Genomic DNA, 25,608 nt, shown 5'->3' on the forward strand with positions numbered 1-25,608 from the left:
TTTTAGATAGCTATGCCAAAGTAACTTAAGCTAATTTCCAAGTTATTTTAAGTCGGTTTTTCACTCACGTCCACTTATTTCCTTGCTTCCCTTCATGGTATTTTATGGCGCAGAACGTGATATTCAATTAATGACAGTAATCTATTCAGGAAGTCAGAACCGCTGCCATTGAAATGAAGCTGAATCATTGTGCGCCCACAGGGAGTAAGATGCAAAGCGTTCGAATTGTTGGACATAAACGAAAACTATCTGTTCACCGCAGAGCGCTAAGAAAGAGGTCCGAACGGAATGCCAACCCGAACACAAGTGAAGTTTATTCGTCCCCAAAAATAACCTGCACGCGATACCATACAGCGCGTGCTCACGCTGCCATAGCGCATATGCCTGGGTAGGGCGGCAAATACAAACGGACTAAAATGCCGAAAGGTGAACACTACATCCTCCCTTCTCAGGGGCTATTTCCAAAACAAGTTTGTCTGGAGGTCTCACACGACGGCCTGACCTCGTCACTTGTACGGGAACGCCTGGCGTTGACTTGCTGGTACCGCTCAAAGCCGTGAAGGACCGGTCACCTCGTCGTGACGATTCCGGATCTTGTGGCCCCACAGAGTCTGTTGGTTCACTCGCTTGGCGCGACGCATCATCTGCCGTCGTAGCTTCGTCTCCACAGCTCGATACGACACCTTCGTCAGCTAGGACACTCTGCTCCCCATCGCCGCTGACTTACGACGTCCCGAACGGAACCAGGTGCCGACGATTACGCTGGGTCACTCCAGTTGGGTCATTCCAGGCCAAATCACCCAAAGGTCGTGCTCGGCCCCCCTCAGTTTTGCTTCCAAAAATTATCATGGACTCCTTATTGCAAATAAAGATATTTTCCCGAGTTTTACTGACCAATGTTGAACCGTTGTCGATTTAGGCGGGGTCAAAGTTCGTCAGAATCGCGAAAACCATGCTACGGATAAAGTTACCTACTGAGGAGGGTTTTGAGTCTAGGTGGACTTTAGTGACATAGAATGAAAGAGCGTGACCCTAACATTGTGCCAATACCAAGTTCTTCCCCCGCGTTTGATTTTCGGCCAGCGAAACAGGGCTGCTTTTTGGCGCTATTTCTTACAACTTTGCGCCTTGCTAAGGGCATTTTTCGCACAGGCTGGAAGGGACGAATAAATTCAGCGTATTCTGGACCTTCCATACTTCAAAGTCTCATGTTTTGAAGGCCGACCACACAATACTTTTTGCCCCATTTAATCCCAAATGCCGTACTTTTGGTAAAGTTGGCCATATTCAACGCCGTTTTTGAAAATGAAGCGGTAGGCCGAGAACAATCCAAATAAATGGAAATGACAGATCAATATCTATACTAAAGCATATAGCAAAATTGAGAAGGTACTTTTTGATAAGGGCGAGAAAATATTTTTTTTATATCCCACCCACTCTACACATAGTTACGCTGAACGGCGCACGGGTGGGTCGTGAGGCTTGGTTCGGATAACGTTTTTCCGTGTGGTGAAGTTTTCCTATCCGTTATGGAGGACCAGAACAGACATTATATTCAGCTAAGTCACATCTATGCTACTACCGTGTACTAGCACGAGACGTTCATGTGGTGCTTGCTAATCTATCCACACTGAATAGCTGGCTGATGATGATCACCCAAGCAGGCTCGAATGATAAAAACAGTTTATTTACAATTCGGAGAGTCTACATATTTTATTTTCGCGATTGTAACAGTTTGATGTAAGAGCAAAAAGATACCCACATAAATGAATGCACAACGGTTTCATTATTATTTCATATTTTCTTTTGAAACGTTAAAAAGCAAAGGCGACCATTGGTAGGGTATCTCATTACAAGTGACCACTACAGTTTCCTATGTGCGGCGAAAAGATGGGTCTTGAACGCTGCTCCGACTGGAGTTCCCGTGCGTGCACGCACTTTCATACCGCAGTCCTTCATTTTGCATGCGCGCATTTGCTGACGTTCCTACTTCGGTCATTGTTCAACACAACGACTTCAGCAAGAAAAGCGATAAATTTATCGCTTTTCAGCAAGAAACTTGGAGCAATAACAACCTTCCTGGTTACCCGGCATGCATCACATGTGAGAAAGACGATCATAAACTAATCAGCTGAGCCGCCGATGAGCTCTCGTAAGCCGATTTCAAGGCCATGTGTTAAAGGTTACGTGGATGTACGAGGTTTTTGGACGCTACAATGCAGCAAAAGCCGTCCGCTCGCAACGTGACCTGCGTTGATATTAATCACAAGAAACGCACATTTGAAGGGTTAGTATGGTTTGCTCATTATGTTCCTTGTGAGTGTTAAAGCATCGCTGTCGTTTCTCACGACTACCACTTCAAAACGCCCCGAATGAAAGACTGTGAGAAACACCTACTAACAATACTTACCAATGCCCTGATACCAATACAAACTACACAGTTTATTAACAAAAGGGCTGGCAAAAAAGAGGACATGCTCATATTCGCCCGCAGGACACGGCTTGTGAAACCTGCACACGCGATCTGTTCGCGCGCCTCACAGGGAACCGTCTCGTGCGGCACTCGCGTAACCATGTCGGACATAAAAAAAATATTTTCTCGCCCTTATCAAAAACTACCTTCTCAATTTTTTATATGCTTTAGTATAGATATTGATTTGTCATCTCCATCTATTTGGATTGTTCTCGGCCGGCCGCTTCATTTTCAAAGATGCCGTTGAAAACGGCCAACTTTACCAAAACTACGGCATTTGGGATTAAATTGGGCAAAAAGTATTGTGTGGTCGGCCTTCAAAACATCTGATTTTGAAGTATGGAAGGTCCAAAGGTCCAGAACACTCTGAATTTATTTGTCCCTTCCAGCTTGTGCGAAAAGTGCCCTTAGCAAGGCGCACAGTTGTAAGAAATAGCGCCAAAAAAAACAGCCCTGTTTCGCCTGCCGAAAATGAAACACGAGGGAAGAACTTAATATTAGCAGGATGTTAGGGTCATGCTCTCTCATTCTATGTCACTAAAGTCCACCTAGACTCAAAACCCTGCTCAGGAGGTAACTTTTTTTCGTAGCATGGCTTTAGCGATTCTGACGAACATTGACCCCGCCTAAGTCGACAACGGTCCAACATTGTCCAGTAAAACTGGGGAAAATATCTTTATTTGCAATAAGGAGTCAATGAACATTTTTTTAAGCAAAACTGAGGGGGGTCGAGCACGACCTTTGGGTGATTTGGCCTGGAGTGACCCAGCTGGAGTCTCCACGTTTTGCAGCGCTAAGACGGTGGCTTTGCATGGGACGAATGCAAAGCACCTCTTTTCCCTGAGTTGTTGCATTCGTTAATTTGCGGGCGTATGAGGCTTACTTGTTTGTGTCGTCCCTAAGTGTGGTCTGTCTCGGCCAAATCTCGTTGTTTACGACGTTTGCATGGGACATGCTGCACCCATACTTCTTGACCCACGGATAATGGACGAAGATTGCAAGCGGCGTGTCGCCTATCGAAATTACCTCGTTGTTTGAACCGGAGAAGGACATCCTTGGCTTTGAAATCTTTCGCTAAAGGCCATTTAGGCTGCAGTGCTTCATGAATTTTCGGAAGCTTCGTCTGCAACCGTCTTCCCATGAGCAGTTGGGACGGACTGAAACCAGGTTGTCCCGATGTGTCGCTGTAGACCAGTAGCGCGATGTACGGGTCCTTGGAGAAGAGATCCTTCATCGTACGGACCATACGCTCTACCTCTTCATTGGCTTGGGGGAACAGAGGACTGCTGGCTTTGTGCTGAAAGCCGTAACGTCACGAGACCTCTGCGAACATAGCGGACGAAAACTGAGGCCCATTATCGCTCATGAAGACGTCCGGAATTCCAAATCTGGCAAATGTGCTTTTGATGGCGTTGATCACCGCGCCGGCCATTGTCGACGAGAAACTGATGACTTCGGGGAAACGAGAGTAGTAGTCAACTACCAAGATGTAGTGTTTTCCTCGAAGCTCGAATAAGTCGGCAGCGACTCGTTGCCAGGGACGGCTAGGCGTAGGCGTGCTGAGGAGGGGTTCGGCCCGTTGGATTCTCGTGCCGGCACATGTTTCGCAAGATGAGACTAGTTGCTCGATCTGAGCGTTCAATGACGGCCACCAAACTGCCTCTCTTGCCCTGGCCTTGCACCGTCCGATTCCCTGGTGTCCTTCGTGAAGGAGTTGTAGCATTTCTCTGCGCAAGGTTGAAGGTACGATGATCTGCCAGTCCCTCAGGAGAAACCCGTCACAGACAGAGATGCTGTTACTCTCCTTTTAGAATTACTTCAAGTGTAGTGGGACGCTGGCGGCTTTCTCCGGCCAACCACGCTCGACATATCGCCGTAGAGTAACAGAAACTCCATCCTCTGCTTGATGCTGACGAAGCTTCTCGAGATGCGGAGACATCAGTTCACTTGACGACAAGAGCTCGCCGACGAAAAGTTCCGTCGAGTGGGCCTCTCGCATGGCCTTCTCCGACTCGTTTAGTGGAGCTCTTGAGAGAGTGTCTGCCGTTGCTAAAAGTTTGCCGGGGACGTAAAGTACGCTGAACTGGTAGCGCATCAGCCTGTTGCGGAACCGCTGAAAACGAGGAGGAATCCTGTCAAGTTCCGCTGATCCAAAGAGTCTGACAAGCGCACGGTAATCAGTTTCGACTTGAAAGTGTATGCCTCTGAGGAACTGGTCGAACCGCTCTACAGCCCACGTCGCGGCCAAGGCTTCCTTTTTCGTCTGGCTGTAGCGAGCTTCTGCCGTAAGAAATCTTGACACATAGGCCACCGCCCTGCGGTCGCCCGAAGGCTCGTCCTGGAGCAGTACAGCTCCCAATCCAAACGAGCTCGCGTCAGCAGAGACGACTGTTGGATACGACGAGTCATAGTTCGCCATGCAGACGTCCGAAGCTCAGAAGCATCCTGTTGGCTTTGTTCCCAGATCCACGAGGAGTTTTTTTGAAGAAGTGCCCTTATGGGCGCCGTGATGTCCGAGAGGTGAGGAATGAAGCGGCCTACATGGTTTGCCGTGCCGAGTAGTCTCCTCACGCCACTCACGTCGGTACGCACCGGCAGCTCACGTAGGGCTGCACTGACACTCGGGCTGGCACTCGGTTCTAGGGCTGCCTTGTGCACTAACAACAACACCGAGAAACTTGACTTTCGGTGCGGAAAAAAGGCACTTTTTCTTGTTAATCTTGATTCCGGCATCCTCCAGGCGTTTCAAGACTTGCCGAAGACGGCGGTCGTGTTCCTCTTGTGAGGTGCCGTATACAAGAATATCGTCAATCATGCTGACTACGCCATCCTGTCCCTCGAGGACACGGCTCATCTCTCTTTCGAAAAACTCTGGTGCCGAACAGATGCCGAAGGGCAGCCTTCTAAAGCAGAACCTTCCTATTGGATTTATGAAGGTCGTGAGCTCCTGGCTTTCTTCTGAGAGTTTAACCTGATGAAAGCCCGCAGTGGCATCAAGCCTGGAGAAGACTCTAGCTTGTCCAATCCGACCCAGAATCTTTTCGACTGAAGGTAGGATGTGGCGTTTCCTCTTGACGACTTGATTTAGGCGGGTAAGGTCGACACATATGCGATGACCTCCGCCAGCCTTAGGGACGACCACCATGCCCCCACACCAGTCGGTAGGAGTATCCACCTTGTGGATGACGCCCTCTGACTCCAACCTGGTCAGTTCTTCTCGGACAACGTCATACAGCGGAATGGGAACTCTCCTAGGAACGCTCAGCGAGGAGGGTTTTGCTCCGGACAGAAGGCCGATGACGTATTCATTCTTCATCAGTCCCAGGCCCTCGAAAAGCCTGTGATTTGATTCCGCCAGAGTGTCCACAAACTTCACTACGCCTAGTGCTATATAGCTGGAAACCAAAGAAGAGGTGGGTGCTGCGACGAAATGACGTACACTATCAGGACGGTACTCTTCGACTTCGAGGTCAGCGTGGCTCGGAATGTGCCAAGAACCTGCAGCGAAACGTTTCCTGGGCCTGTAACTTCTGCCTTCGGCTTCTGGAGATTCTTCGGAATTCCTGGGAAGGTACCCGTTACCACGGTGACCTCAGCCCCAGCATCAATTTTGAAGTCCACGTCGTAGCCATTAACGTTGACGCATGCGAACTTCGCTCGTACTCCGGAACCGATTGCATGGAGTTCAATGGAGCTGACGGCTTTTATCTCGCACACTTTCTCAAAGTGTCCAGTCCTTTTGCAGAAGTTGCACTTTGCCTTCCTCACCGGGCACTCCGAACGGAGATGAGCTGATCTCCCACAGTATCTGTAACGTCCTCTAGCTTCTTCCGAACAAGTTAGCTGCTTCCCCTTTGCAAACAACAAAAACGACTTTATTTTTGGCTTTGGAGAGTGGGGAGGTTCATCGCAACACGCGATACTCTACCCCATTGCTGGTGGGAATGTGGAGAATAAAATAACGAGCCCCTTCACAATAACGATCAAAGTCCGATGGTGTTCAGAAAACAGAGCTTTGAGCGCAGAGCGTTGCTGGGCTGTATTAGGCCAGGGACCAAGCAATTTCGATAGGGAGGAGGGGCGAGAGTCCAGCTGACGAAGAGACTCGGAGAGTGTGGTTCGGGAAGGTTGGTAGTGGGAGCAATGAAGAAGAATATGCTCCAGATCCTCAAGAACACCACAGTGGCAGCAGGTGGGAGAGTCAACTTGTCAAGCCCCTTGGCAAAAGAGCGCATGTGACCGCGTGTCCTTGCGTGCTTGTTCGCTTTGGCTTCAGTGACGAGCTGGACGAGAGTGTGGCCCTTTTGGAGAAGCCCTCACGCACCTTAGCAGCGTCTTCGTGGATACGGGCCTCAAGCCTAGCTTCCTCGAGAGTGAGCTACTGCGAACGGCGCAGCCTGTCTACGAGACCGGGATCCTGAAGTCCGACGACGAACCTGTCTCCCATCAGACGTTCCTCGACATCGGCAAAGGTGTAGTTGCACTTCTTAACAAGGTTACGCAGTGCTGTGTAGAAGTCGTCTACCGACTCGCCTTCTTCCTGCACACGTTGATGGAATCGGCTCTCATAAACCTCGTTGACGGGGTGAATGAGTGCCCGGTGAGCTTCTCTTTGACCACTTCCAGTGAGTTCCAGTCTTCGGCAGACAAGCATAGAGTCTCGAGGACCCGTCGAGCTTCCTGCGAGCCCGTGGCATAGAGCAACGTCCGGACCTGGACATCACTGGGTGCCTGGTAAATGCCTGAAGCGTAACGATAATCATCAAACTGGTAAAGCCACTCCATCCAAGAGCCCGGGTTGGCGAAGTCAAACTTCGGAGGTAGCTGGAGACCAGATCCCGCAAACATCAGGACAGACTTGACATCTTCAGTAGACATGGCGGACCTCATGGAACGATCCCACTTCTGACACCATGTTCAGCGCAGAGCGCTAAGAAAGAGGTCCGAAAGGAATGCCAACCCGAACACAAGTGAAGTTTATTCGTCCCCAAAAATAACCTGCACGCGATACCATACATCGCGTGCTCACGCTGCCATAGCGTATATGCCTGGGTAAGTCTGCAAATACAAACGGTCTAAAATGCCGACTGGCGAACACTACACTATCTAAGCGTGTTGCACTCCCCCGCAGGCAACTCACGGTCTAACTCAACCGCTCACGCACGCTGCACCTGTGTAGTGCTATTTTGTGTCCGAAGTAACTTTTTAAGTAACTCCGTAACTGAGAGTCACATTTCAGGCTGAAGAACTTCGTTATTAACCGAGTTACATTTTTCCGGGCCGGGTTCGAACCCCGGTTCGGGAACATTACAGGCCGGGTTCGAACCCGCGATCTCGTGATCAGCAGGCGATCATGCGGCTGACTGAATTAACAAGGACGGCGGGCTCACAAAAGCCCATGCCGAGTGCTCATTAGTGCTCCTTAGTGCTGCTTAGGTTCACAGCTATGTCTGAGCAGCTCAACTAACTTCTATTGTGCAGCGCAGAGGACACGCCAGCGTCTCACAGACTTCGTAGCTAAGAACGTAAAGCCGCCGGAAGCTCCTAGGTCTCTGCCGGTAGAACCAACCTTAGTCAGCCCTCCGAACCCTCTGGAAAGGACGAGATCAGGTTTCCCCTCAAGTTCGTTGAGCCTTTTTTTTTTCTCTGGTAGACGAGAAGTTTTCTACGTCTGCAGCAGCATATACTGATGGTTCATCCAGAAACAGCAAGTCCGCCTCGGCTTTCGTCATACCATCCGAAGGTGTAGTGTAAGGACCACGTCTTTGGCATCCAACGTCATCAACAGCTAGGGAACTATATGTCGTCCTTTTCTCTCTGCAGCACATCGTTGATTTTACCACGTGGGAAGGGGCAGTCTTCACTGACACAAAATCTGCACTGCAGGCCATTGAAAATTCAGGCATACGAGGCTAATCCGCACCCCTAGTCACGGATGTGTTAATGACTCACCACCCTGTATACGAAGCAGGCCACAGGCCGGTTCCCCAGTGGGTTCCAGCCCATTCTGGTGTCGTGGGGAACGAGCAGCCGCAGAAGCAGCTTTCCCGTATTGGAAGCGGACCAGTATTGCACTAAAATTAGACAGTCGTTCCACTCTGCGACACCTCGTGGCATCCCTGGCTTCCCGTCACTGAACAACCGACGTTCTGCCTCCATCAACGCTGAGCAGAGTTCATCGAACGCTCGCTTTCCGCATGCCATGAAACATCTCAAGTTTCGGCATTAATTCATCGAATTCGACTCGATGTGGCATTTACAGCTTATTGATGTTAGTGCTTTAGACAGATGATGATGATTGAGATTGATGATTGATGATGATGATGATGATAGAAGTTAACTCTCCCAGATGCAGTGCTCTAGAGGAACTGGGGCAGATTTTGCTTTATTACCCACGCCCGAACCGTACTGCCTGCGCCTCTAGGTCTCTAGGCGGAACTGTCGCCCCTTCTCTCTATCAAAATTGCTTGGTCTCTGGCCGAATCCAGCCTACCAACGCTCTATGCTCAAAACTCTTTTGACCTTCTGGGACACAGTCAGACTCCAATTCTTATTGTGAAAGGACTCATCATTTAATTCCCCACATCACAACCATCAATGCGGTAGGGCATCGCCTCTGGCGATGAAACTTTCCATTAAAATAAAGTTGCATTTGTTGTCGTTAGGTTCGCAACTAGGATTGAATTTAATTAATTCGTAAATTCAAACTCGAGGGGGCAGGGATATTTGTTGTAATAAAGTGGAGTTCGAATAAACGGGAAACGCTTTCCTGGAAGGGGGCTTGGCTGCAGGGAACGCTGCATGCGCGTTGCGACGCACTTCGAGTGATGTTATACGTTCGCAATACCGATTTCACCTTAAGATGCATTTAAATGATATTGGCGTAATTCAAATCCTTACTGCTGCAAAACTCCGCCACTACCGTCGTCACGTTCCCGATGCTTCAGCGATGTTACGGCGGAGAGAAGCGCCAGAGTGTCGCGGCCGTTACGACTTTGAGGGAAATTCAGTACTTATCTGTTCACAAAAATTCACTTACAGAAATTATGAAGCAAGTTAGGGTTGAAAGCGGTCGCCAATTTGCTGGTGCAACCGATTCCTGGAGCGATGCTAACAGTCCCTGTTACTCTTTCGGAGAGTATTTAATAACTTATATCAGATATATTTTTTTAATTTCGTATATCAGTGTTTGACGGCACAAGGCTAGGCGCACGTGATTTCTTATGTGAGCACACCTAGAGACCCACGCCCGTCAACAAATACCGCCTTATTGTTGTCTTGTGAGTGGACTGGCATTGTCACGTGGCTTCTCCATCTTTACCCTTTACCCTGTACTGAGACGCACTGTCACAGCGGATTGCACTCTAAGAACAGAATTTCCGTTGCTCAGACACAACGTCAACCATACACCGAATAATAGTCTAAGATCAGACTTGAATTGAGCAGTGAGCGAGGCGCACGCATTTCTGTGAAGTTAACGTAAAATGTCAAGAAAGGTGTACGACTCTATTTTCACGTATGATACAACCATGTCACCTCTAAACCAACCATGTCATCATAACAGCGCATCAGCAAAGACAACTATGTGATTCTACATGCGGGATCACTGTTTGTTCGCTGACGTTTCGCTAATAGGTGGGCCTGTGTTGTGCATACAACTAACATTGTGGAGAAAATGGCGGAAACGAGTGCCTAATTGTGAAACATATGAATCCTTACAGCGCTACGACATCAAGAATCGTTTGAAAGAGTCGTACGAAAAATCAATCACAGAGTGGGGCTGGGGTGTACTCGACCCTGTGAACAGCTGCTTCTTCGACTGCTGCGATCTAAACTACATTTCATTCACCGTTTTCTACATGGTTGCAAGGTATGCTGCGTTTGATGGCAAACCTTGTGGCCCTAACAAGGTGAGTAACGATGAGTTTCATGGAACAAAATCTCATTGGGCACAAGTCTGCCTGAAAAAGATTGAAATTTGCAAAAACTGCCGAAAGTTCTTAAATGTTACATTTTTCAAATGCACGAAACTAATTTGTAAGAAACAAGCCTACTGAACACTTTAGCAAGAGCTTCACCTTGCATCGGCAAATGTTGTGAAACATTGTTAAGTCAGAAGTGACACTGTGGAAGTCACCGCAAAATATTTGACCTTGGATTGGATATGAAGCCACTAACGAAATGAAGCAGCTTTTTGCAATTGTTGGCGGTGTAAATTTGACGGGTTGGAAACCCGTCGAGGACGCCAACAACTTTGTGGCAGACACCCCACATAACCACGAAGGAACCACGAATGTCCATGCATCAGACGAACGTCTTCGCCGTGCTTGGACCAGCTGTGGACATCCCTGTTGAATTCCGCTCCGCGCTATCTCAAAAGTACGGCAAGGGTCTGCCGGGAACGTATAGGGGATGGACCCTCTTGGCGCTACCACAAAAGTACGGCAAAGCTATCCCCTGAACATACAGGGGACGGACGGCACGCGGCATCCAGCCACTCAGTACGTGACGGTCGCAGAACGCTTTGAATGCATGTGATATTCGAAGTGTGCGCATGCACGCTAGGCGAAGCTGCTCGTCGCAGTGGAGACGTTAAGACAATCCGCGTGGTTTGGTTGGACAATCCGCGTGGTTTTCAAGATCCCCTGATTATAAACTTGCTGTTATACGTGATAAAAGGAATAGCAGCAGTTCTTTTGTGCGCTTCCTTGTCCTTGTTCCTGGCTGCTATTTATTTTCCCATTATGTCTAAAGGACCCCACGTAGTCGAAATAATCCACAGTCCTGCCGTTCCGCACGTGGAGCATGTCGCCACACAAATAGGCTGACACACCTTACGTGTAAATCTGTTCGTAAACGTTTACACGTAAACCTTACGTGTAAATTCATAGTTTGACGTATTTTTAAACGCACACAACAAAATGTGTAAGACTATGCGGCATCAGCAGTTGTAACTGACTCAGAATGTTTTTCACACCGCAGTGTTGACTGAAACGGCTGACATGTTTGTTCTTGTGTAACGCCAACTGCAAAGTAATATGCCCCAACTGTTATGAACAGTAGTGTGTTCCGCTTTTCCTATGCATTGGAACCCAGGAACGTCTCCTCATCATCACCTGTAGGTAACGCAATGTGAAGAACTGCGGAAAATTTCATAGCATTAAAAAATGAATTGTAAATGAAATGTATGAAATGTAATGAAATGAAAATGTAAGTCTAATTTGCGCCGTCATTTAACAATTCAACTTTCCACCACCAACGTATTGCAAGGTACAAATCGCGTAAAATCCGATCTCATGCATTTGTGATGGGTCAATGCATGACGAAAGTTTTCACCTTCTTGTCTCTTTCGTTTCAGTCTGAATCAGGTCGCGGTTTGGGCACTGAGTCAGACAGCAGAATTTAAGTTGAGTTGACTTCACTAACATTCGAATGAGCGCCTTTGGTAGGCAGGATTGCTTTACATTTGTTGTTCCCGCATTCGCAACAAGTTGAAGCTATGTATACTTCAGAAGCATCATCACCATCGTCACTGCCACTGATCAATAATCTAATAATCACCTTCAGCGTAGCGTCGTCCAACCACAAAAGCGATGGGCGCGAGAGAGGCCACGGGAGTTGATCGGCCAGCGTCGACGCATAACCCTATATGAAATCTTTAATCCGGTTGATTACCAACCTAAAGCCTTAAAAGGACTGTCGCGTCTGGAACCGCGGTTACGAATCCAATACCAATTTGTTCGGCACACTACCACGTGCTATTAGCCAAATGTTTTCCTTCCAAAACTGCCCGGGTGATGAGAAATCGAATTTAAAGGATCGAGTTTCGTTTTAATCCTTGAAAGCGCCAGCGTCAACAACATCTTGGGACGAAAGGTCGAATCTGGCTAATCCGCGGTGAAGGACGCTGTCGTGTGCCGCCAAGTCTTTGGCTGCTTTGTTTTTTCCTGCACGTCTCCCGCGTTCACATGTGAGGTTCACTTTCTAGTGACACGGATACTTTTTGTGAATCGGGAGAATCTCTGTGCTTGCATCGTTCGCGTGAGATGGCGTCCGGAAACCGATGCAGCGTTCCCGGCTGCAGGAAAACTTCCTTCGAGAACCTCGACGTTGATTGCTCACGCCTAAGGGTAGCCAGCCGAAGCGAAAGTGGGAAGCAGATGTATCACTAGCAGGTATCCAGATGAAGGAAGGCGTATTCATGCAGTCCGCGTATACTTCTTGCATTTCACCGATGATGCGCACCTGGATGAGAACGTCATGCAAGTGCAGCTTGGATTGACACAGAAAAGGAAAGAACTGAAACTTGGCGCTGTTCCGACAGTGTTCCACGAACGAAGGGAGCCAGCAACTTCGACAGTAAGTCACAATGTCTACGTAGTTTCCCAGTCAGATCTGTCACTCTTGCGCATGGGCACTACTTAAGAGCAAACAACGAAATCGGTTCAATATATCTTATCCCCTAACCTCTCATTAATAAATAGATAAATCAAATAGAATAAATAACTAAAAGAACGTGATGTCATTCATATGAAAGTGATTGGCTTTTCGCGTTATCGGACGCGTTACCATGAAACTTTCCCTATTACTCAACCTGTGACTTTCGTCTCCTTTTGTGGAAAGTGGTAGTTGTGAATTGTTTTCATCTCTATTACAAGCACGCGCAGGCTCGTCAGCTCGACAGAGTCAAGCTCAAGCTTGAAGCTTCAGTAGCTTACTACTGAAATACATGTACTGTGTTTACAATTTTTGGACACAGAACAATTCATAAACTAAGAACTCAGATCACTAAAAGGAACAACTGACGCTGTCTCGTGTTAGAAACAGGCACTGTATACAAGCAGTACCGTTTGTTCATAACATAAGCGCCATTAAACCACTTCCCAGTTTCCCTTTATCTCGCCGTTTGTGTACTGTTTGTGTGCTGTAGTGAGGCAGTTTTTGCGGTTGTCGTGGCCAACTTCCGGTGCACTTTTCACGTTCTGTATTATAGAAGGACCAGGTGCAGCTGATCCAAGTCCCATCTACTCATGAAACGGTATCAAAGAAGATACGTGTGTGCACGACAATTTTGCTGAGAGACCCGGCTTGTATACTAAGGCCGGTAGGATGCCTCTGACAAATTAGGATCTTTAAAAACAGTGCTTTCTTCATCCAGGTTCAAGAAGTGAAGAGAATGGGGAATGACTTAATGGCTTCCACTGACATCTCACAACTTTATGCCAGGACAAAATAACTTGAAGTAAGAAAAAGGAAAACAAAGAAAAAAAACGGCCCTTTTCAGGGTCACCCAAATGCTTGTGCAGAGGCTGACATCAACAACAACAACTTTATTGTGAGATGATGAATGATGCTGACGCAGCGTTGAGATTAAGCCCTTGTTTCCTTTTTTGCAATGCTATGCATTACTGCCGGTTAAACGTAACCTGATGCACAAACCTCCAGACGTTAAGGGGTCTGCCAGAGATTTGTCAATTCACCAGAAAATCTGCATGTTCTACGAGGCACCGTCACATAGGCATTGGCGAAATTTGCTCTTCTGCGAGCTTTGATAGGATAAGCCGTAAATAGTATACCGGCCTGTTACTGTAAGGGGGAGGTGCAGTGTTCGAGCAGTGGGGACTGAGGCATGGGGGTCGTTTCAGGATGTACTAACCCTTCCAAAATTTGGTTGTGGTACACATGGTTGTGCCCAGAGATCTATCTAGATCCCCCCAACACCCTCAATTTTTTTTCCTGTGTACCGCCTTTATAATGTAACTGCATCCCCAATTATTTTGCAACACCCCCAAGCTTGCGGTTCTGGATAAACTACTGATTGTGCGTTTGGGAAAGGTAAATGAAGGTTGAACTTGTCTACCCCATGTTAATTACCCGAGGTTCATGCAAACGTTCAGAAATGTAAGGAACACACAATTCTAGATTTTCATTGCCGTACAAGTTCCATTGCAGTTGAAGCCCTTACGAAGGTGAAGTGTCTGTGCATAGCAAATAATTAATATCTGTGCGCATGAAGAGCTTGGTGTGGACCTATGCAGTTGCTCTTGAATGGACAACACTCAGTCAACACAGACAAGATTTATTCACATTTGCGTGACTTATTGGCTGCCATTATAATCATTACTATAATACATAGACAAGAGGTAATGCTCTGCCAAGAGTCTCTGAAGTTACTGCCTTGCAAACTGTTTTCGAAACAGTGGGGCTAAAAAATTACATCAATGACAGGTATCAAAATTTGTTTTTCTGTATGAAGGCAGAACAATCTTCAATGGGAATGACAAATTGTGGACATTCCGAGACAGATGTATCACTTACTATGATAACGATATATAATCGAACCATTTGTGAAGCTATGCAACGTTACCGGAAATTATTTGACATGCTATGTCCCTTACATGTTATAATACTGCCAACGATAAGAAAAATGACACTACCATTAAAAGCATAACTGTCACTTATGACCAGGAGTAAAGTTTCTCCTTTCCGTAGAGGGGTTCGGTGATGTGTTGCGAGTACGGTAGCCGCTTGCAGGAGACGTCCGACGAGAGGGATAACTCAATAGCAACAATATTTAATACAAATATATACAAGGCATATACATATCAAGGCAAAGGCTTACTGGTTGAGAACTCGGGGGACATGAGGCGACAAGGTCCCAGACCTTCCAGTGGTGAAAGTCCCCGCTCGAGCTGTCGCAAATTAGCGGGTGTCCGCTTATAAAGACCACAATTGGCCGCTGCCCACCAACATGGTAGCGCCAATCAAAACATTCAAAAGAAAGCGAAACCAACTGTCTAATTGGTTACATTAACTAGGTTGGACACGTGAAATCCTCCGCCCCCACTTGGACTAAATCTGTTAATCCCGTCCGCCATCTTGGACATGTCGTAGTGTCCACAGTGCTTTCGGCTCAAGGGATTGCCTCTATAGGGCCACAAAAGCGAGCTGACCAAATGGGTCACGAGTGGCGGAGTTCCAAGAAGAGCAGCTGTCGCGCGCGAGCAGAGTTATTCAACTGGTCGTTCAGTCTGGCGACGATGGAGGCGAAAATAAAAATGTTTTCGTAGTTACAGGTTTAACCTTTACACCTCCCTCCTTAGATTCGTTGTGGGGCACAGTTGAACCACAAGGAATAAACTACAGACGGGTTAAACACACTAGCATAGAAATAATCACCCGTGTACAAATTCATCACACCAAAGGTTCGTGTGACACTACTGAACATGCAATACAACGTGACAGTGCTTGCAACGACAAGCTCTGAAAATGGTACGTGTTGCTGGTTGAAACGCATTATGTCAGTACATTGAACAGACACTAAAATTATGGCGGAAAAACACAAAAGTTCCTTAGAACAAAGTAGTGAGAGCGAGTGACTCTCGAGGTTCAGACATACATTGCAACGCACCTGCTCTAGCCTAATTCCTACTCAAACCGCAACCGCGATAAAGTGTCCGCATTCCCGTGCGCGCTTCCCTTGCGGTGAACAATATTCACATTATAACGCTGGAGTGCAAGAGCCCAGCGCGCGAGCTTCGAACCCTGTGGTGTCGTACAGGTCAGGTATGAAAGAGGATTGTGGTCGGACACCACAGTTACTTGTGCCCCGAACACCCAATGATCGAATTTCTTGAGCGCCCAGATGACCGCGAACGCCTCTCGTTCAATCGCCGCCCACCGAGCCTGCGTGTCCGAAAATCGGTGGCTTGCGAACGCTATGGGCACTTCTTTGCCATTGCGGTCCTTTTGGGCTAGGCATGCTCCAGCCGCCAACGCTGACGCGTCGGTAAATACCCAATACGGTTTTTCGGGGTCAGGTGTTGTCAGTGCTACTGCGTCTTCTAAACTCGATTTGAGGGCCTGAAAGGAGGCTTCGGCTTCGTTATCCCACGGGATCTTGTTCGGGACCCTTTTCCCGGTCAGCCGCGTTAGAGGGGTCGCTATCTTTGCATAATCCTTAACATAGTCGCGGTAATAGCCGCACAACCCAAGTACGCTCCTGAGCTCCTTTTTTGAAGTTGGACGCTTCAGCTCAGATATGGTTTTGATCTTTTCTGGATCGGGTGCGTGACTTCCTGATCCCACAATGTGCCCTAGATAGCGGATAGAACTTCGCGCTATCTGACACTTAGATAAATTCGCCGTTAACTTCGTGGCTTTTAACGTGGTTAGTACCGCCTCCAAATGGTGCAGGTGATCCTCCCATGTTTCCGAGTACACGGCTATATCATCAAGGTAAGCACAGGCATGCTCCTGGTGCTTCGCGAGGATGGCGTTTACAGTCCGCTGGAACGTCGCTGCTGCGTTTTTGAGGCCAAACGGCATCACCCGCCACGCAAATTGACCGAAATGCGTAACAAACGCGGTCTTTTCTTGGCTGTTTACCTCAAGGGGAATTTGCCAGTATCCCCGGCGTAGATCTAGCAAGGTGATGAACCGCGCCCTTCCTACGCGAAAAACTAGCTCCTGTTGAAGTTCCATTGGGTACGCGTCATCTATTGTGTCGGCGTTAAGCGCCCTATAGTCCACGCAGAGACGGACTCCACCGTCTTTCTTAGTAACACAGACGACGGGGTGGGAGTACTCAGTGACGATAGGATACACCAGCCCTTGTTCGAGCAATTCGTTGACTTGTTGTTCTACTTCTTTCCGAAGCAATTGAGGTGTGCGGTAAGGATGAGACCGTTTCGGGACGTGCCCCTCACGTAACTTTATAACATGCGCACCTACATCTGCAACTTTGGGGACGTCCACGAACACTGTCGCGAATGACTGAAATAGTCGCCTGACCTGATTGGCTTCACTTTCCCCCAAATGCGAAGTTGCCTCGGCTGGCAAGACAGACTGCCCTTTGTCCCTTTTTGTCGGCGCGGGTTCCACATCCCCAAATTCCTCCTCTCCTTGGAAAATGACTCCTACGTGATTCACCCTGGCCTTGTAGGCCCTTAAATTGTTGGCATGAATCGTGCGCGTTTTTCCGTCGTCCGTTAGTACATCATACGAGTGGTGTCGTCGTTTCCCTATTACTTGGTAGGGGCCCTTCCACTTTGCCTGATGCTTTGCTGATCGGCTGGTATCGAAAACAATAACCTGGTCGCCAGGTTGGAATTGTTTTTGTTTTGTTTTGCGATTGTGCTGCTCCACGTACCGCGCTTGCCGCTTTTCGGTAACTGGCCCTGCAGTTTCTGCCGCCGCCTTGAACATTTCTCTCAAATGTTCGAGATATTTGGTGGGCGCCTCTCGTAGCTGAACTGGGGGTCCTACCTGCCCTTCCCAGGTATTCTTTAGAATTGCTAGCGGGCCTGTTGGTTGTCTACCGTAGAGAAGTTGAAACGGTGACACACCCGTGGTGTCGTGCGGGACTTCTCTGTACGCCCATAAGAGAAAAGGGATGTACCTATCCCAGTTTCTGGGGTCGTCCCGTACCACGTGAAATAGCATGCGGCGGAACACACGGTTCCACCGCTCGACCGCCCCGTTACTTTCGTGGTGTTCTGCCGTCGAGAAGCGTGGGGAACACCCGATCCTTCTGAGGAACTCCTGGGTTAAGTGCGACGTGAAGTTGCTGCCCTGATCGCAACAGATAGTTTCCGGGATACCCGTCCGCGAGAAGATTTCGAGCAGCGCGTCACACGTTTTCTTTGCGGTCGGGGACGTAAGGCAAATCACTTCGGGCCAACGAGTATGAAGGTCGGTGACACAAAGTGCGTATTTGTGCCCGCGTGCCGACGCGATCTCGAACGGGCCTACCACATCAACGTTCACTGCTTGAAATGGGTAGTCTGGTCGCGTGAGTGGCGCGATAGGTACCCTGTCTTTTGCATTCCTGTCCGCGTTAACCTGACATCCGTGGCATGTTGCACAGTGCTCTCGAACGTCCTTTTCAATCTCCGGGCAATAGAAAGTCGCCTTAATGCGATTTAGCGTTTTTCGCATTCCAAGATGGCCTCTCCACGGCGTATCGTGCGCGAGCTGGAGGACTTGTCGCCGTTTACCATCGGGTAAAACGAGCTGTTTTACTTTTTGCCCCGCTACTGTATCCCTGTGATAAAGGATACCGTCGTCAATGAGCATACCGTGAGCGCCTGCTTTACCCTGTTCCCACGCGTCCACGAGGCTCGTATCCTCACGCTGGGCTGATCTGAATACGCTTCTCTCGCCGGCCTCAGCGTCGGTCCCTCCCGCCGTGCTTTTTACCGCGTTCACCACCGCGATGTGTTGGGCACCGCCGCAGTCCGCGTCCTCTTGCAGAAACAACCCCGCTAAACCCGCGTCTAGCTCGTCTGTGTATTCCGCTTCCACGGCAGCCGCTGCGTTTAGCGCGTCCGGTTCCTCGACACTCCGAATGGCATCCCACGCTTCTAGTGATAGGAGGCAATCTATATCTCCGGCTAGCTTTTCGGTAAAAGCGCACTCTACTGGGACGACTTTGTTAACTTCTACCTGCTGGTCGCTGCTTGTGCCTATCAGCCTGACGGGTAGTACGCCCAATTCCGCGGCTACCTTGTGTCCGAAGGCGGATTCGAGCCACAGCGGGCTTAGTGCATCACCTCTGCGCTCGGGAAAAAGATCCGCGCGAACAACGGTCACGTCCGCCCCACTGTCTATCAGTGCGCGAAATTTTTGTGTCCCGCATTGCAATTGAACCTCGCGAATGGGGAGAGTCAGCTGCTCTTTATCTCCCGTAGCCGCTGGGCTGACGCGCGCCACCAACGTAGTATTCTCTACCTGTGCGTCATCAGATGCATTTTGGACTTCGTCGTCCCTAGCTATCACAACACGGTTCACGCGTCTTTGTGCAGAATCCTTGTTGTCTGCTGCTTTAGGAGCTGTGTGGTCACCGTCTGGTGACATCTTTTTGGGACAATTTCTTGCAAAATGTTTCCCTCCACATACGTAGCAGGAAAACCCGTTCTTTGTCTCTTGACGGTCTTTCCCATTCCCTTTTTGTTGGGAGTTCTTATCATCTTTCCCTCTGTCTTTGTTGCTTTCTTTACGGCGGTCGGAAGCTCCCTTGTCTCTGTGGCCTAGAACTGCGCTTCCCCTGCCCTTAGCATCCTCGAATTTCTCCACTGCTTTTACAATGTCGCTTTCGGAGGGTTTGACGTCGGTGATCTGGAGCGTTACAAATTGTCGAGCCTCCTCTGTCAGCGAGTCTACGAACCTGTCAGCGATGATCAACGTTATCAAGTCGTCGTAACTTTTGACCTCGCGTGCTTTAGCGTATGCGGCGATATAACTGCGTAGCCTGGCCCAGTAGTTCGACCATGTTTCGTCCCTCCCTTTGACTGCTTCTGAAAAGCGCTTCCTATATTCGCCCGGGGACAAACGGAGTGCTGCTAGCACGGCCTCCTTTACCGTTTGGTAGTCGTCTAGCTCGTCGGTGGTTAGCTTTGAGTACAAGTGACCTACCCTGCTTGCGATAAGCGGTAATATGAGGTGACTTTGAACCTCCTCAGGTACTTTGTAGGATTTGAAAACACCTTCTACTCTCTCAAACCACATGGGCACTTCGCGGTCGGCTGGTAGCGGAAGCAAAACGCTCTTAAGCCTTTTTGAAAAGTAGGCCAGATTTTCTTCGCGCGTTCGTGTAGTCGACGCTTCACTGTATGGCGAGCGGTCATCTCGAAATCTCTCAAGTTCTATTCTCCGTGATCGTTCTTTTTCCAGTTCGATCTGGAGCCGCAAGATTTCGACGCTAACGGTTTCGGTAGCGCCTGCGCCAGAAGCAGTGTTACTTCTGTTTTCGTCTGCCATTTCTGTGTCGAATTTTGCCTTCTTTTGCTTCGCCCTCGAGCGAGTAAGCATTAACTATTGTTCGACACCCTAGTTTTTCTGCTCGGCTCTGTTCGCTCGACCAAACCAGTCGGTATCATGTGAACCCACTGACACTATCGGACACTAGAAAGATCGTCCTGCCACACCGGAACTCTGAGATACACAATAACTAAACCCTACGCGGTAGCTATCTACTCGTGAACCTCAAGAGCAACCAATTCTCACCTACCTCGTGAAATTGTTTCGAAGCTCTTCCGTGGATGACGCTTTCTTTCACCCTGTGCCGACACTTCAGTGTCCGTTGTTTCTCACTTTCGTCGCCGTCGTCGAAGCTGTGCTGGCTCCCCTGACGCGGTCACGTTCACACACTGCACACCCGGTCCTCGTTGACTAGTTGTGGCTCTCCGTTGATGACCTGGACTTGTCCGCTCAGTTTCCTGGACAGTCCGCTGCTTTTGCTGCCTTGCTTGACTTCGATGCGTACCTTGATTCTTGCTGTTCTTTTGGAGGTATTCACTCGTCCGTCGAGATGCTTCAGCTCTCCGTAGATGGACACATCCTGTCGTGCTGCGCCAGTAAAGTTTCTCCTTTCCGTAGAGGGGTTCGGTGATGTGTTGCGAGTACGGTAGCCGCTTGCAGGAGACGTCCGACGAGAGGGATAACTCAACAGCAACAATATTTAATATATATACAAGGCATATACATATCAAGGCAAAGGCTTACTGGTTGAGAACTCGGGGGACATGAGGCGACAAGGTCCCAGACCTTCCAGTGGTGAAAGTCCCCGCTCGAGCTGTCGCAAATTAGCGGGTGTCCGCTTATAAAGACCACAATTGGCCGCTGCCCACCAACATGGTAGCGCCAATCAAAACATTCAAAAGAAAGCGAAACCAACTGTCTAATTGGTTACATTAACTAGGTTGGACACGTGAAATCCTCCGCCCCCACTTGGACTAAATCTGTTAATCCCGTCCGCCATCTTGGACATGTCGTAGTGTCCACAGTGCTTTCGGCTCAAGGGATTGCCTCTATAGGGCCACAAAAGCGAGCTGACCAAATGGGTCACGAGTGGCGGAGTTCCAAGAAGAGCAGCTGTCGCGCGCGAGCACAAAGAGTTATTCAACTGGTCGTTCAGTCTGGCGACGATGGAGGCGAAAATAAAAATGGTTTCGTAGTTACAGGTTTAACCTTTACACCAGATATTTTATTGCTCCTTCATATTTCTTTGCACTTCTGTTATATTCTGTTTCTCACTTCTCAATGAGAAACTGCACAATTTTTTTATGTCGTAGGTGTGTACAGGAAATGAGGCACACTAACGATGATAGCCATGATAGGACGGGGATGGAAAACGTTGACGAATCATGGGGACGACACACACAGGTATCTGTCGCTGTTCCTGGGTCCAAGGAATCCCCAAACCCAGCTTGTAAACACAATAAGCAGTGAACCTGAGGTAGCTGTAAAAAGAAAGGACACGTTCCTAAGCACGTAGTACAGCACTTTCCTGACAATCATTTTAACTCAAAGCCCCCTAACCAGGCCTTTGAGTCGCACAGTTGGTTAGAGTATTCGTCTCTTTCATGGGGCATTCGTCATGTGTGCAAACAACAAAGACAACGACGAAAATATAAGGATTGCTCAAGTTATCTATAACGTACCTATTCTCTGGTGGGTGCAGAAGGCGAAGACTGTGATCGTCGCTGAAATACTGCGGTGGATACACCACCAGCAGTTATGGCCGAAGGCAGATATCTGCGAACAGAGTGTGCTGCGTGCTACACTGTACTTTGCCGTCATTGCACAACTCTATCAACAGCACTGCAGCATAGGCACTCATCCGGGTCCTGGGGAGCACAGACGCCGCACAAACACTTGAATTGTTTCCGGCGTTGTAGAGAATGTCACGGGATCAAGTATAGAGCACTCCCCTCATGAACTTACCTAAACCCCTGGTCATGAGGCTCGTTCTGTTGCACTAACGCAGCTGCGGCACGTATATCACCAGCGACTTGCAGAGGAAGGGGATCAGTCGAATATAAGTCGTCGTCAAACATGTATTCGCCAGCAGAGCTATTACTAAAGGCATTTAAATAGCACGATTCGCCACTTTCGCTTTCTGAGTCCGACATCTTCGTTTGTGCCTTCACTTGTCTGACCGTGCTCATGCAAGTTGCAAGCTACACGGACGACTGTGGCTCTCCGCGTCCTTATTGGTCAGATTCCTTATGACCTTGCTAAAGATTCTCAGCAGGGAGTTCCGCTTGACGCCACATCGGTCGTCTGCTCCAGCGCCGCTTACACACGAATTACGGAAAAAGTGTTCCGTCGATCGGGATGGGACTTTCGGAGTCATGGTCGATGAAGGACGGGGACCGCATTTCACTGTCGTTTCGGAATCGATCTGTGGTCGATGCGACTGTCTCTTTAATAAACCACTATCTGGCGTGTGGTAACTCGCCTGCTGTTCCGTACCTTTATTCAACATCTGTCCTGGCCGAATGGGGACGCCATCTGGACCTCCTTTTTTGTTATCACCGGCCGTCAGCGACCAGCAGGGTCACGCAGTCTTTCCATTTGTGCCTGACAAGACTTACTCTTACTTGTTTTCGGTCCTCAATATTCCTGAGTAGGCGCACTTGCCCTATCGTAACCGCAGCGTCACTCGTGAGGAAGGAAACCTTAGTCACGGACGGTTCATGGGACAAGACAAAACCTAACTTCCGTTTCTTTTTCTGTATGTGGATCACCATGTTGTGGTGTCAGCTTCGTGCTTGCATTCAGGGCATTGGTGCTCTTACTGAGATGTTTCTGTTATCATGAGTATACTTTCTGCACATTGCATTTTGCTTTAAAACCGAGGGGAACCCTAAATGCTAGCTTAATTAAAATATATTTAGAGAACAAAGACACAGCATATGCAACTGACGTTCACCCGATCAAGTATTTCCAAAACAGTGATGTAACAACTGTCGTCTGTGCCAAATGATTAGGGGGCACGACCATATGCTATCTAAGAAATCGTCATGGAAGCATCTGTTATTGTGTGATGAACCGCCTCTATGACTAGGGCTGAAAATAATAATAAGAAGAACAAAGACTATATATAGTTTAAACTTGTTAGGGATACGGAAAAACCAAATGTACGCCAATTTTCCCGACCGAAGGCACTCATTCAAAGTTAGTGAAATCAACTTAAATTAAATTATGTTGTCTGACTCAGTGCCTAGACTGCGACTCCAATTAGACTGAAACGAGAAATACCAGAGGCCCACTACATGATGCGCTCTGGACGGCGCAAAATTTACGTCACGCATTGACCCGTTGCAAATGCTTAAGGTCCGACTTCATGCGATTCCTAGTTTGTAATACATTAGCAGAACAAAACTGAATTGTTGAATGACGGCTCAAATTAAACTTATCAAATTCAATTTTTAATGCTACGAAATTTTCCAGAGTTCCTCGCATCCCGTTACCTACAGGAGACGAGGAGGAGAAGCTACTGCGTTTCATTGGATACTGCTGTTCATAACGCTTGGGGAACATTATTTATATTTATATTTTTTATGTGCTCGTTCGCGACAGGGGTGTTCATCTGAGAGCAGTCGAACATACCTTGCTTCCGAGGCCAGCTACTTCTGGAAATATGGGAATGAAGAAAGGAAGGCCGACCGCCACACAGCTTTCTTGCGTTCCACTTGCCAGGACTTGGATAAATCGTTCGAAGTGGCTAACTTGATTGAGGATTACTTTACTTCCCTGCTTCTCCTCCGATACTCTACGACCAGTAAATCTTTCAATTTAAAAGACAATTTCTTGCCGTGTACACCAGTTGAGGAGCACGATGTGCGGTCGGCGATACGTAAGCTGAAACCTAAGTGCATTGCCTGAACAGATGGCATACCCAATTTCATTACTTTGGCTTGCATAGACATGCTTGCTCCTCCACTATGCCACACAATCTCTCCCTGTCGATCGTCACGTATTTTTCCTGAACAGTGGAAGCACTCTCTTCTTGCCTCAGTACTAAAAGGTGAGGATTGCAGTAGCGTTACTAATTATCGTCCAGTGTCCATACTAAATACATTTGCCAGGAAATTTGAAATGGTACTCCATAATCGTTTAGTACCTTACCTCAGCACAAAAATTAGTGAGTGCCAGCATGACATCATCAAACGCAAATTCGTCGAGACGAATTTAGACACTTCTGTCCATGTTGTTACACATTAACTCGGAACTCTTCAGCAGATGGATTTGACAAAAGCTTTAGATAAAGTCAATTATCCTATTCTACTGGAAACGTTAGTATGATACGGTTGGTATGAAGGTCTGTCACCCATCTATTCTAAATGGTTCAATGATTATATCTAACCGCAAGAACATAGTATGTGTGAAAGTCACTGGAAGGGTTAGCCAGCTGTAGGGCTCGAACGCACATGTCCCCCCCCCCCCAATGACTTCCTTCTTTCATCATTAATTTCTTAGGAACTCGGGCTTTGTACGTATTTGTCCTTTCTGTAAGGAACCTCGGGGAACTTGTCCCCGGGAGTCGTCGTGGCGGCACGTGTGCCGAAGGAGAGACAGCGAGACGTGTTCTCTTTCTGTAGACTGTCTGACGACGCTACGCTTTATTTACAATATATACATGGGTTGAGGGTCATCACTGGAAGCATATCAAATCACCATAACGAATTATAAGTCAAGTAATGCACTACAGGTGTCTGCCTAAAAGGGTATGGGGGGGGGGGGGAAACACGGAAGCGGGTATTACTGCCAGGGGCCAAACAGGTGGCTCGGCCTCCTGCTCCAAGGCATTTTAAACATTCCTAAGCTGATGGGTGCTTTTAAGTCGAAGGACATGGCCTTCGCCACATTCGGCCATCCTACTTGCATTTCGCCCCGAAATGTGATAATGAACAAAAGTCGAGCAGACACCGCTAATCAATAAAAGTTTACATGGTACGTGGCAATATGCACACTAGAGAAAAATAAGCTAATTAAATAGCGTTAATCTCACTTACAGAGTGACATGGAATAAAATGTCCCGTATACACACAAACAATCACCAATGATCACAGGAGTCCCTGTACGTGGATCTTCGTGACATAAATCTTCTACACTCTGTAGAATTTCTATTGATAACATAGATAGTAATTTGTTCATGGAATTCACTACACTTCAGGTAACGCAGTGGTAATACATACGGGAAACACATAGTTAGCAAAGCAAGTCTTATTAACTAGCAACAACATCACTCATAAAACATTTAACAAACAAAAATTCACATGTAGCCATAAATCCGGTATCAGAGCCAGGGCGTCAATATGTAACCGTTTTACATGTTTGAGACCCTT

The 25,608-nt window shown here is 48.0% G+C and overlaps 1 protein-coding gene across 2 annotated transcripts in view; it reads left to right on the forward strand.

Annotated features, from left to right (window-relative positions):
* Positions 1-25,608, forward strand: part of LOC135370024 (uncharacterized) — a 147,964-nt gene that overhangs the window by 99,547 nt on the left and 22,809 nt on the right. For both annotated transcript variants that reach the window (XM_064603694.1, XM_064603702.1), the window contains one exon: positions 10,195-10,383. In XM_064603694.1, coding sequence (XP_064459764.1) covers positions 10,195-10,383 — 189 coding nt within the window. The remainder of the gene's footprint in view (positions 1-10,194; positions 10,384-25,608) is intronic.

This window comes from Ornithodoros turicata, chromosome 1 (genome assembly GCF_037126465.1).
Source record: "Ornithodoros turicata isolate Travis chromosome 1, ASM3712646v1, whole genome shotgun sequence".
Classification (NCBI taxonomy): Eukaryota; Metazoa; Arthropoda; class Arachnida; order Ixodida; family Argasidae; genus Ornithodoros; species Ornithodoros turicata.